We start from the raw sequence: 14,682 nt of genomic DNA on the forward strand, positions 1-14,682 counted from the left end.
TTAACTACAAAAAAAAACTTTAAAAAAAAGAAAAGCATTTGTTACGAAATAGTTTTTTCACAAACCATAAAAAATAAGAATTCTGACGTCACAGCCTGACCTTATCAGTGTTTCTCCCCAAACTTTGGCTTTGAGGAGATCAAGGGATTTGCCTTGGCAATTCATGGCTACAAAGATAAGCCCTGTTATTCTTTCGTAATGGTAAAAGCGAAATCTAGTACAGTACTCCGTTGCAAATAATAATTGTTTCCCCCCCCCTTCACTGTGCTTTAGTCTGTTGAGGGTTTAGGTTATAAATGACGTCTAAAAAGTTATTGTATTTTTAAATGTATTTTCAAACTAGCTGGGTTAATAAGGATAATCATTTTCTATTTGTTAAAACCATGTCACTGGCTGAGTATGTAAACATTACAAAATTACTGACCCCATGTTCTCAATTGTGAGACATCTCAAGTTTCATTTTCCCTTTTCTTATTGAGTGATCTTTCTCTTAATGACCTGCTCTCGTTCTGCTGCCTCTAACGGGCATTATTGTGACCCATTGCCTCTCCCACTAACCTACTCGCGTCTGTCGCAAGCTTCGATAATGATCGCGGGAGTTTATAAAGTTCTAAAAGCATTTCAAAAGCAAACTCTTCTATTCAAACAAACAAACTTCGTTACTTATCTATCACACACACTCTGGTTAATAAGCCACCCTTATCTCGTGTGTTTATCTTAGTAATCTAATCAACAAATTCCACCGATTAGACGGACAATTTTAAGCCGCCGCGGTTATCAGTGTTGGCCGAGTTGTTTTACCCTTCGTGCCGGAGACGATATTCAAGAGGAGGTTCTTCAGTAGCCTTTTGCAAATTAACTCTGCCACTGAGCCATTAACGAGCTAGATTGGATACCCTTTTCACAGCCCTCCAGAATGGGGTTTCGGATTTCAGCCATAGCCGCGGGGCTCTGCTCCGTGGTCTTTCTCCTGAACTTTATCCCGACAAGTGAGTAAAATAATGTTTCTTATTCTCTCACATTTTCTCTCGTTGCTTACGGAAACATAACACGAAAAACATTCTGTAAGAAGGATATGACGTTCAAACGCACAGCTTCGAACGACGTGCTGCATATATGCAAGTACATGCATGTGTGATTAATTCTGAAACGTATGCATATTTGAGGAAGCGTATAATTTTACATATAATTTTACGTGCATGAATTCATATTATTTCAGTACTCCGTACATAGCCACAGTAGTCTATAACCTGTCAGAAGCTTGTTTAACCAAACTGGTTGTAAAAAATAACTATTGTAAAGAGACATAACAGATATTCACCATCTTCGTTCAATATAAAGTGTGTTGCCCTTTACCGAACTAAATTAACCTCTGAACCACTTTTTCATGTCAGTGAAAGAATAATGATTCCATGAAATTGAGTCTCTAAAGGAGCAAATTTTGATCACCATTATCACCAAGAGAAATCAAGCTGCAATTCACGGAACACGGAAGCTAGAAGAGAAATCCCAAGCTTGGTACATAGCTCCTAAGTGACTCAAGCAGCGCTAGACAAAATAAATTAATATACAATAAAAAGACCAAAGTATAATCGACGATTAATAATTTTATAATCTGACATTTTATTGCATTTGCAAGAGAGACATCAGTGCAGTTGGATATTGCATTTTAAATGCAATTGTTGCATAAGCTATATTGGTTGCAATTTCCCCATGTTATATATACACAGATTTTATGAGCGCTCAAGGGTCGAAATGTATTTGTGAGGAAATACGCCGAAACATACACTAATATACACGCCCAAACACGCACATGCAAAAACATACACATGCATAAAATATATCGAAATATATATTAGTATAAACGTCCCAATACATACAAATATATAAATATACACATGCATCAACAAAATACACAAATATATACATATACACATGCATCAACAAGTCCCAATGCTTCACAACCGCGCAGAATGCGCAGTACTTTAGAAATTAAATGACGCGATTTAATTAAGGTTATCAGACATCACAGCTCTTTATCAACTGTCAAATTTTCCTTCTGGCGATAGTCAAGCGATGAGAGATATTCTGGGCCTCTCTCTCTCTCTCTCTCTCTCTCTCTCTCTCTCTCTCTCTCTCTCTCTCTCTCTCTCTTTCGGGCACCCCAGAGTGTAATCAGCAATCGGCCAGTATCTTTAAATGTTACCTTGAAGAGGAACAATGCTCAGTTATTTCATTTTTTGTTGCTTGATTTGCAAATTTGTTCCAGTTATTTCTGCATTTTTCAAAAATTAATTACTTTACATGCACACTCACTTTATATATATATATATATATATATATATATATATATATATATATATATATATATATGTGTGTGTGTGTGTGTGTGTGTGTGTGTTTTCAGTTATTTCTGCATACAAAAATTAATTACTTAATATGCACACACACACACATATATAAATTATATATATATATATGTATATATAAATTTCTGACTCACATCAGGGTCGAACCCAGGCCTTTCAACTGAAAGGCAACGGCGCTACCAACCGGAAAACTTCCAACTGAAAGACCTGGGTTCGATCCTGATGTGCGTCAGAAATTCATTTCTGTTCCAGACGTGATTGTAGTGATTGCTTCTAATATATATATATATATATATATATATATATATATATATATATATATATATATATATATATATAATATATATATATATATAATATATATATATATATATATATATATATATATATATATATATATATATATATATATATATATATATATATATTAGAAGTAATCAACACAATCACGCCTGGAACAGAAATAAATTCCTGATGCTCTGGAACAGAAATAAATTTCTGACTCGCATGAGGATCGATCCCAGGTTTTTCAGTTGCAAGTGTTCCGGTTGGTAGCGCCCTTGCCTTTCAGTTGAAAGGCCTGGGTTCGATCTTGATGTGAGTCAGAAATTTATATATATTTATATATATACATCAAAATGCGTGTGCATATTAAGTAATTAATTTTTTTAATGCAGACCTGACTGGAAACTATATATATATGTATGTATATATATATATATACATATATATATATATATACATACATAATATATATATATATATATATATATATATACATACATACATACATACATATATATATATATATATATATATATATATATATATATATATATATATTACATATATATGTATTCAGTCATAGGAACTGGGTTACAATGGGATTCTATACACCTATACGGTGCCTCCTTACTTCTCTTCCGTGCCACCTACATACCAGACTGATAAGCTAAGTCAAAAGATCAAAATAATCCCTTAATTATAATTAATTAACATTGCCTTCCTGATATTTACACATGTGAAAGCCACACCTAGATAAGATACCGTAATGTCTTAACAGTAACTACAAAATCAAGTGTAATAGTAATAACAGTATTAATAATGGTATTAAAAATAATATAAAGATTTATGAAAGAAATGTAAAGATCAGGTTGTTCCATATGTCAGTAATATGATGCGGTGTTACGAAAGTCAAGTTTTCATGCTTCAGAAGTATAATATGATGTTATGGTGATAAATCTGGAGGGGGGTTATGTTTTCAGGTTTCAGACACTGATAGAATGTAGCCTAACGGTCGAGCGGGTAGCGTTCACAATAACGAAATCCTTTGATTAAGTTCGGTGTTTTGTAAGAACTGATCATCAATTTATGTCTAATGATTTAGTCCAGTGGTTCTCAGCCAGGGGGAATTTCAGAGATTCAGGGGGCGATTGTGACCACAGATTGGCAGGCTCAAACTGGCTCTAGGACCACACAAAACGCAGTGTGTGCATCGGTCCGCACTACTGAGAGGTCACAATGGGCTTTCTCTCTACTAACTTGTGTGTTTGTGTTAGTATTTTGTTGCATATCATTTGGAATCCACCTTTGAGGCAGACAATTTTGGGGAGGGGGAGGGGGAATGACATTCAGGCATATGGTGAAAGGGTGCATGGGTCAAATAAGGTTGAGACCCACTGAACAGCCAGTGGTATAAAGCATTTTGCGCTGATTTGTAATTAACAGAAATAAACTAACAACTGGTAGAGTTTGGTAAAGTACAGTTATTGCTAATACTAATACTAATAATAATAATAATAATAATAATAATAATAATAATAATAATAATAATATTATTATTATTATTATTGTTATTATTATTACTAACAAATCACAGCACAAGCGAGAAAAACCAAAATACATTTTCACTATCAAGAAGCGCGTGTAATAATAATAATAATAATAATAATAATAATAATAATAATAATAATAATAATAATAATAATAATAATATCTAATTCTAAGACGATGCCACTTAATCCCCTTTACTAATAACCAGGATCATCGGGAAAGAAAAACGTTCTCTATTTTTTTTATATATATTATCTTTCTCACTTGCTATGAAATGACGTCATCCTGGTTGGGTGTGGCATACACTTCCTTTCGCGTAAATCAAAATTAATGACGGTGCTGTTTTAAAGGAGACATCATTTTCTCTTCTTGTATGTGCAAAGATTATTAGGCTGCGAAATGAATCAAGGCCAATTTCAAGGTGAAATGATTTTCGTCTGAGATGGCTCCCAAGATGATTGTGAGGAACTAAGGTCAGGATTCTTTAATAATAATAATAATAATAATAATAATAATAATAATAATAATAATAATAATAATAATAATAATAATAATAATAATAATAATAATAAGTCACTGAGAAGGAGGATCGAGCAGGTTATCGAAATCTCTCGATTTCTATATATATATATATATATATATATATATATATATATATATATATATATATATATATATATATATATATATACTGTATATATATATATATATATATATATATATATGTATGTATGCATTTCTAATATATATTTACATTAACACTATTGTGGATTTCTTCACCAATAATAATAATAATAATAATAATAATAATAATAATAATAATAATAATAATACATAACTGTGACAACAACAACAATAATTACAGTTTCACAAAATGAAGATGTTAAGCAATAAACACTTACCATCAAGAAAGTCAACATACCTACAAATTCAATCAAAACAGTTTCTCTTCCTAACCATTAAAGATGAAATAACCCAACAAACAAAACATTTTTCCCGTGACCCCAAGACATGCAGGGGACGATGGGAAATGATGAGGGAGCCGTTTTTGGAAATGAAAAATAATTATGAAAATATGTTTCCTTTTTGATACACATATTGGCTTGATGAGAGAATGCGGGTAGCGTGCAGTAGCTTACGTTAGTGGCCAGCACAGACATTCTTTGTCCAAGAGAGAGAGAGAGAGAGAGAGAGAGAGAAGAGAGAGAGAGAGAGGGGGGGGGGCGGGGAGGGAAATACTTTTTATCAGGTAGTAAGCCCTTTCTCTTTACAAAGGGGTGGGTAAGTAAGGACAATACAAGTCATCGCCACATTTATTATAATAAAATATATAAATAAATATATATATATATATATATATATATATATATATATATATATGTGTGTGTGTGTGTGTGTGTGTGTGTGTGTTAGATATGGGTTTAAATTGTTTTGCAGGGATTGTTTCACTCATACACCGTTTCCCTTTGCAGGACAATAATTCCTGAAATTGATACTCTACCTTGCAGTCAGTGTGTGTGTGTGTGTGTGTGTATATATATATATATATATACATATATACTATATATATATATATATATATATATATATATATATATATATATATATATATATATATACATATGTGTGTGTGTGCATTACATCACTTGAAAGTATTGCTAAGGAACAGACGGCCCTATTCTTATAAGGACATTTTTCCAAAATGGGAGAGGCGAGTGGCACACAGAAAAATTATACACAGCACAATGCATTCACTTATGTATAAAATGACCTCTATGCTTTAAAAAAAAAAAGCTCTATATCTATATTCCGTTCGAACAGAGTGAGAAACAAATGAAATCAATAGGTAAGTCATCCGCAAATATACGAATTCAGGAAGAGGGATCCGACTGAAATCTCCCCTAAACAGAGAGGGGAATATTTAATAGAGTCACACCATACCCCTCGTTTCCCCTCACCCTGTCAAATATTTTAAACCCTAATTAATAAAACATAATGCCCTTCTGTACATCTACAGGTTATTCGCTTTATTTACTTGTAAATTCAACACTGAAATGTAACAATAAAATTTTATATGTTTTATACACAATACACCAAATACTTTTTATTAGACTTTATATTTCTATGGCGAATAAAGTAGAGCGATTATTACTTTATTCACTTTTAAAGACATTTAAATAAAACAATAAAAGTTGATATGTTTTATATAATATAAAGCAAATACTTTATATTAGGCTTTATACTTCTATAGCGAATAAAGTCGAACGGTTATTACTTTATTCACTTGTAAATACATCACTAAAATATAACAATAAAAGTTGATATGTTTTATATACAATATACCAAACACTTTATATCAAGTGAAAATGCTAAATAAAAATTCAACCTGTTATGTTGCATTATTATTTACTGACTTATTCATGCATATTTGCGAGGTTAATGCAATGCAAATATCCTATCTTGCTATAATAATAATAATAATAATAATAATAATAATAATAATAATAATAATAATAATAATAAAACAAAAAAATTAAATTACTGGGTATCAAAAATGCAACGGTAACGGTTTTTACTATCTTTTGGCACGTTATTCTTTTTCATCAAGTTGTAATAATAATAATAATAATAATAATAATAATAATAATAATAATAATAATAATAATAATAAAATCTTCAATAACTGGGTATAAAAACTCAATGATAACGACTTATATTACATTCTGGCACCTTATTCTTTTTCATCAAGTTATAATAATAATAATAATAATAATAATAATAATAATAATAATAATAATAATAATAATAACAAAACGTTCAATAACCGAGTATAAAAACTCAATAGTAACGATTTATAACTACCTGTTGACACGTTAATAATAATAATAATAATAATAATAATAATAATAATAATAATAATAATAATAATAATAATAATAATAATAGCCATATTTCATACACACGACATACCAGAACAGCATCAATAACAATATGTGTCAAACATATTCGCGTTCCCCAACACCTAGGGCGTTTTATTAGCTTCCTCGTGTCATTATCCTCGATGCGATTTCACACGAGTGACTGAGATTCTTGGCATCGCCGTGGCATCTCGGGCACTGGGTATTAGCAACCTTGGGTATTAGGACGGGGGTATTAGGACCGAGTTCAGACAACGACGTTTATGCTGTCATTTCGTTGAATAAAAAAAAGGGAGTAGGCAGTGAGAAATGGCTGTACACACCTGCATCGCATCAGTATCATAAAGGGGAGAGAGAGAGAGAGAGAGAGAGAGAGAGAGAGAGAGAGAGAGAGAGAGAGAGAGAGAGATCCTTCGGTTTATATGGTTAATCTTAAAGGGATTAAACAGTGAGAAATAACTATACATACCTTCATCACGAGAGAGAGAGAGAGAGAGAGAGAGAGAGAGAGAGAGAGAGAGAGAGAGAGAGAGAGAGAGAGAGAGAGAGAGAGATTTTATCCAGTTTACATGGTTGATTTTATTAATAGATTAAGCAGTGAGAAATAACCAAGCACATCTGCATCAGTATCATGAGAGAGAGAGAGAGAGAGAGAGAGAGAGAGAGAGAGAGAGAGAGAGAGAGAGAGAGAGAGAGAGAAATTTTATTAAGTTACAAGGGTGATCTTAAAAAAAGATCAAACAGTGAGAAATAACTATGCACACCTGTATCGTTATCATGAGAGAGAGAGAGAGAGAGAGAGAGAGAGAGAGAGAGAGAGAGAGAGAGAGAGAGAGAGAGAGAGAGAGATTTTATCTAGTTCACATGGTTGATTTTAATAACAGATTAAGCAGTGATAAATAACTAGGCACATCTGCATCATTATCATGTGAGAGAGAGAGAGAGAGAGAGAGAGAGAGAGAGAGAACGCTCTTGTATCGCAATCATGCATGTCTAGAATATGGATATACTGTACGAGTATATGAGGACGCTTGTCATTTTTATATACCTAATACATACACCCATGTGAGAACTATGATCAAGCGAAGGAGCAATGCAATACTACCCTTATACTACTTTTCTTGTGTTTTAATACATTTTTATCTATTTGTTAATTTATTAATTTTTTTTGTTTATTAAGTGGGGTCTCTTCTTCCTATATTTCCCTTTACCTCGTCTTACTTCTTCTTGGCGAACACCATACTCTTTGGAAGCTTGAATTTCAAGTCAGTGGCCCCTTTGGTGGGCTTGTTCCTTATGAATGGGTTTCATCTTCTGAATAATAATAATAATAATAATAATAATAATAATAATAATAATAATAATAATAATAATAATAATATTGTTTAGCACTTATTTCCATTTTCTATAAATTACTTATTATAAAATACATTTTCTATAAATTATTTCTAGTTTCATCTTCTGAATAATAATAATAATAATAATAATAATAATAATAATAATAATAATAATAATAATAATAATAATAATAAGAATCTTGTTTAGCACTTATTTCCATTTTCTATAAATTACTTATTATAAAATACATTTTTCATAAATTATTTCTAAAATACATTTTCCATAAATTATTTCTAAAACACATTCTCTATAGATTACTAATAAAATAATATTGGAAACCAGAAATGATAATCACGGGTAACACACACTCCTAGAATGATATCTAACTGGGCGAAAATAACTCGAAGGTATGAGTAAAGCTTTTTTTTTTTGTCAACTTTCATGATTTATGCTACGAAGTGATGCCAAAATATTTCCTATAGTGTGCTAGGGCAGAGGAGACTCTCGTCCTATTTCTGTATTTAATTATGTCTACCTACCTAATATATGGTACATAAAACGGTAGGTTGCACCATCATTTCAAAATATTTCCTCTGCTGCACATGAAACCTTCGTCCTATTATTTTATTTCATCATATCTGCGCAATATGGTACATATAACGGCAGGCTACATAATGAGAACAGCACTGGTAACTATTAGCATTATCATTATCATCATTATTTTACTATTATTATTCCAAATGAACCGAATATTATTAATTACAACAAGCTTTTCAAGACCAAAATGACCCTGCACAAAAAACAGCGGAGGGAACAAATTAACATAGAGAGAATAGCTATAAAATAAATGACGGATGAAGCATTCAAAAGCCAACAGGAGGGTCTGTCCTCGCAACTCGAATTTTCATGTATTGTACATGTCCCTGCTTTACCCCTCCCCTCTAAAAGGGATTTAATAATTACTTTTTCCGTTACCAACAGGTGCTAACTACATAGGATGGAATATACCAAATTTCCCTCTCTCTCGCCCTCACTTTGTAACTACATACACACACACATACAAGTATGTGAATATATATATATATATATATATATATATATATATATATATATATATATATATATATATATATATATATATATATATATATATATATATATATATATATATATATATATATATATATATTTATATATATTATATATATATAATGTATATATATATTTAAGTGTATATATATATATATATATATATATATATATATATATATATATATATATTATATATATATATATATATATATATATATATATAGAGAGAGAGAGAGAGAGAGAGAGAGAGAGAGAGAGAGAGAGAGAGAGAGAGAATTGTTAAATTACAGTCACTAAAATACTGAACACTTAACACGCTTATAACCCAGACTGTGTAACACTTGCAGGCACATCATGCACGTTCAACACTTTGCACCATAGCACAGAACTTTCCAATACATTTTCAACTTGATCATACAGTTTTGATTAACCCTTGCAATTTCACATTCTCCATCAATTATTTCAAATTTCCCTTGCAATCTCAACCTACTCATTCAATTCAAACTTCTAGCAACTTCACTTTTCCACTTAATTTCAATTTACCGTTGAAATATACGCTTACCCACTCAGTTTACGCTTCTTGCAATTTCAATTTCCCATTTAATTTCAATCTCCCCTCACAATAACTTAAACCTCCTGTCATAATTCAGACGTCTTACAACTGCATTTTTACCCTCAATTTCAACTTCCCCAATAAAATTTCACAGTCTCCACTCAATCTCTGTTTCTCCGTGCAATTTCACCTTTCCCATTTAATTCCAAATTATCATTGAACTTTCAAATTCTAAGTTCAGTTTCATTTTCTCCTTCAAACTTTCCTTACCCATCATTCTTCAACTTTTCCATTCAGTATCACTTTCCCATTCAATTTCGTCTTTCTCCATTCAATTTCGTCTTTTTCGTTCAATTTCTTCTTTTTCATTCCATTTAGTCTTTTTCGTTCAATTTCATCTTTTTCATTCAATTTCGTCTTTTTCATTTAATTTCGTCTTCATTCCACTTCGTCTTTTTCATTCCATTTCGTCTTTTTCGTTCAATTTCGTCTTTTTCATTCAGGTTCAGTTTCAGTCTTCATAGTTTCAATTCCTCATTCAATCACATCTTTCTCATTCGGTTTCATTTCCCATTCAAGTTCGTGGTTTTCATCCAGGTTCAGTTTCAGTTCTCATAGTTTCAATTTCTCATTCAATTAATCATTTCCACTCAGGTTCATTTTCCCATTCCATTTCAATTCTCATAGTTTCACTTACACATTCAACTTAACCTATTCATCTATCCCATTCAGTTTTCATTGTCCCATTCAATTTCGTCTCTCCATTCCGTTTTATTTCCCCTTTCAATTATAATTCTCTTATAGCTTCACTTTCCCATTCAATCTTTGGCGATAAAGGGACATAAGGAATCAATTCTTAAAAAAAGTCCTTTCTCACTTAATCGATGGTAAACCTACCTAACGTCTGTACCTCTTAATTGAAGGTACGCTCTGTATTAATAAGGTGAGGGTATACTTTATACCACTCAATCGATAATATTTTGTACAGCTCAGTAAATCCAATAATAATAATAATAATAATAATAATAATAATAATAATAATAATAATAATAATAATAATAATAATAATAATAATACTAATAATGGTGAAACCAATACTTTATAGATTTTATTTTCATTACAATAATAAACTATAATCAGTTAAACTTAAAGTTACCTTCGGTGTACTGAACTTCTTTCGTTTGTTCTAAGAATTAAAACGTCGACAGAAGGAATTAAAGGCACAAAGTAGAAACGCAAGAAAAACAATGCAGGCAATCGTCTCAGATTAACGGACAGATTCAAACAAAGACGCTGAGGGCGATGCAACAGGTATATCCATTGACAGAGAAGTCCCCCCAGATTTACCTTGGTGACAGACGCTCGATTTCTCTTGGGGAAAACGTCTTTTTTCATTTGCGAGATCAGCACTCTTGAATGGACAGAGAGAGAGAGAGAGAGAGAGAGAGAGAGAGAGAGAGAGAGAGAGAGAGAGAGAGAGAGAGAGAGAGAGAGAAAGTAGCACCTGACAGATTTAAAATGAGGCAAATCCTTGTCCCGGCAAAGATCTCACTCGTAATCTTGAAGCGTGACATACTTCCAAGACAGAGGATTCTCTTGACAAAACAACCCATTACAGTCTGCATTATACTATAAAACACACTTACTCTTAAAAGAAATAATATGACTAGTTTATTTCCCTATGAGGCTTCTTAATCTCTTTTATTTCACACAGCATCAGCAATAGAATGCTACATGTTCACCTGGCCAGGTGATGCCAACGATACTGACTGCGACGATCACAGGATAGACCAGGAGAACGGCCCGATTCCTTGCAAGTACCCCACGGTGTTCACAGGTAAGTCACTTCAAAATATTGCAGATTGCAACTCTTATGAACTGACCTGACCCGCATTACACTAACCACGGTTTTACTTACATCTGTATCTATTAATTTTTTTCTTTTCTAATAACTGATCTCTTTCTCTCTGTTTTTCCTATCACTTTCTGTTACTGCTTTCAAATGAACACCATATTCGCTGGAATCTTGAATTTCTTGTCAATGGCCCCTGTGGGTTTGTTCCATATGAATAGGGTTCATTTTCTGAATAATAATAATAATAATAATAATAATAATAATAATAATAATACCCACTCGCGCTCTCATGTGACCCATCGCCACTTGTACCAGGCACATAAGGTATGTTGCAAAGTTACGGCAACGGCCTTTTGAACTTACGTTCCAGGCACAACTTCAGGTATTTCTGAATGCGAAATTTTTTACCTTTTTACATATCAATTGCAGTTTTTATATCTTTTAAATAAATGACCATTTCATTTAGAATATTGGCGCTGCTCTAACTTACGGTCTTATTTTACATGTAAATTAAAAGAACCTCTGCCTGTAAACTGGTATTGGTTTTCTGAGACAGTTTTATTCTCCCTGACACAGACGCTGCACTTGAATATAAATAAATAAATAAATAAATAAATATATATATATATATATATATATATATATATATATATATTATTCCAATAATTTATCTTTTTTTTTTCCTTTCTAATAAGTGATCTCTTATCTCTGTATTTCGTATTACCATCTGTTACCTCATTCAAATGAACACCACATTCTTTGGAAGCTTGAGTTTCAAGTCAATGGCCCCTGTCGGCCTGTTCCATACAAATAAGAGTTCATCTTCTGAATAATAATAATAATAATAAAACTCTCGTCTTGCAAATTGGCTTTAGTTTACTACCTCATTAACAGTTCTGTAGTACCTTTTAATTTGAAGACTCTTTCCTGTAAAGACAATTTTCTTTTATCTCAGAACTATACTACCTGTGAGCTAAACGATCGTCTCCCTGCAAAACATTATTTTCTTTTTTTAACTCACTTTCACAGTCTACCTGCAAACTGCTAGACTCTCCTACAGCAAATTAACTAAAAACCCGAAACACTTGTATTTCAGTTCCCCGACACCTGCCGCCTGACTTGAATGACCTAAACGACCACTGCTCTAAGTATCCTTGTCCCAAGTACAAGTGCAGCGTTGAGAACCAGGTGTGCGTCCTATGGAGCTGGTATGACGTCAAAGGTAAGAATAGAACAGAGTATAAAATTTAGGCCAAAAGGCCAAGTGCTGGGACCTTTGAGGTCATTCAGCGCTGAAAGGGAAATTGACAGGAAGAAGGTTGGAAAGGTGTAACAGAAAGAAAACCTCGCAGTTGCACTATGAAACAACTGTTAAAGAGGATGGACAGTCAGATTGAAGAAAGACAATAAGAACGGCGGTACAGTAAATAGAATGAGAGAAGTTGCAGCTAGGGGCCGGAGGGACTCCACAAAGACCCTTAAGTAATGCCTAGAGTGCACCATATGAGGTGCACTTCAGGCATTCCCACCCCCCATACGGGAGACGTTAAAGGTAAGATGTGACGAATGGGGCGGGTCACCTGTACTTAAGTTCTAGTTCTCTCTCTCTCTCCCTTACGACGTTTCATTTCGACCCAAACTGCCTGAAAGTTTCTAAAAGCATTGATTACATCGAATAGGCCGAGATGACTTCTCCAACTAAGCCAACCAGACAGGATTGTTTCTGGTTGCATGGAAATAGCCAAAATAGACCTACCATTCAAATCACTGGTTGCCTGAAATGTTTTAAAGGACTGTTTAAATGGAACTAGTCGCAACGACTTCCTGTAACAAGGTTAATCAAATAAACAGTAAATAGCTGGTTGCACTGAAGCCACCCAGGACGACTTACTCTCATGGAGTCAACCAAATTTCAGCTTCATTCTCTGCAGCTCACTGGGCAATATCATAGCAACCACGAGACGAAGCCTTTTCGTAACTTTTTATTTCTTAGTAAGATCCCGTGCCTTAATACAGGCAACTTCACCTGGTGAAAACAAGCAGCATTTCCCGCTGGTCATGTAACTCAAGCCAGTCACAGTGGCTCCTAAATAATCAGAAGTGTAAATTATGAATGAAATGTATCCCCGGTTACAATATATATATATATATATATATATATATATATATATATATATATATATATATATATATATATATATATATATATATATATATGGGAGAAGGCACAGTATGTATACCGTACATACCTAGGAGTGTAAGCAACAGCACAGGCACAGAAAAACGCACATACATACATATATATATATATATATATATATATATATATATATATATATATATATATATATATATATATATATATATATATATATATATATATATATATTATATATATAGAGCAATTAAAGGTTCACACAGGTATACATGCCTAACTTAACCTTGAAACCAATAAGCGATAAGAAACAGCTGTACACATCTGCAAACTTATTGTGTGTGTGTGTGTGTGTGAGAGAGAGAGAGAGAGAGAGAGAGAGAGAGAGAGAGAGAGAGAGAGAGAGAGAGAGAGCTCCATCCTTTTAAATTCCGCGCACCACCCGCTGGTCTCGTTAATTCACGGTTTCCTTTCAGGTAACATCTACAACTACACTTCCTTCTGTGGCTCAGTGGCCGACGCCACAAACATACAGACAAAGGGAGCCATACCACGTAACAACGGCTGCT

General features: G+C 32.8%; 2 protein-coding genes across 3 annotated transcripts in view; one reads left to right on the forward strand and one right to left on the reverse strand.

Annotated features, from left to right (window-relative positions):
- The window catches only part of Syn1 (Syntrophin-like 1), an 88,345-nt gene that overhangs the window by 63,879 nt on the left and 9,784 nt on the right, over nt 1-14,682 (reverse strand). The window lies entirely within an intron of this gene.
- The window catches only part of LOC136853086 (uncharacterized), a 14,573-nt gene continuing 673 nt past the window's right edge, over nt 783-14,682 (forward strand). The window contains exons 1-4 of the mRNA XM_067128394.1: nt 783-989; nt 11,818-11,940; nt 13,055-13,180; nt 14,590-14,682. The exon at nt 14,590-14,682 is cut by the window's right edge and continues 673 nt beyond it. Of these exons, the coding sequence (XP_066984495.1) occupies nt 917-989; nt 11,818-11,940; nt 13,055-13,180; nt 14,590-14,682 (415 nt within the window). The 5' untranslated portion in view covers nt 783-916. The remainder of the gene's footprint in view (nt 990-11,817; nt 11,941-13,054; nt 13,181-14,589) is intronic.

Source organism: Macrobrachium rosenbergii, chromosome 26 (genome assembly GCF_040412425.1).
Source record: "Macrobrachium rosenbergii isolate ZJJX-2024 chromosome 26, ASM4041242v1, whole genome shotgun sequence".
NCBI classification, from domain to species: domain Eukaryota; kingdom Metazoa; phylum Arthropoda; class Malacostraca; order Decapoda; family Palaemonidae; genus Macrobrachium; species Macrobrachium rosenbergii.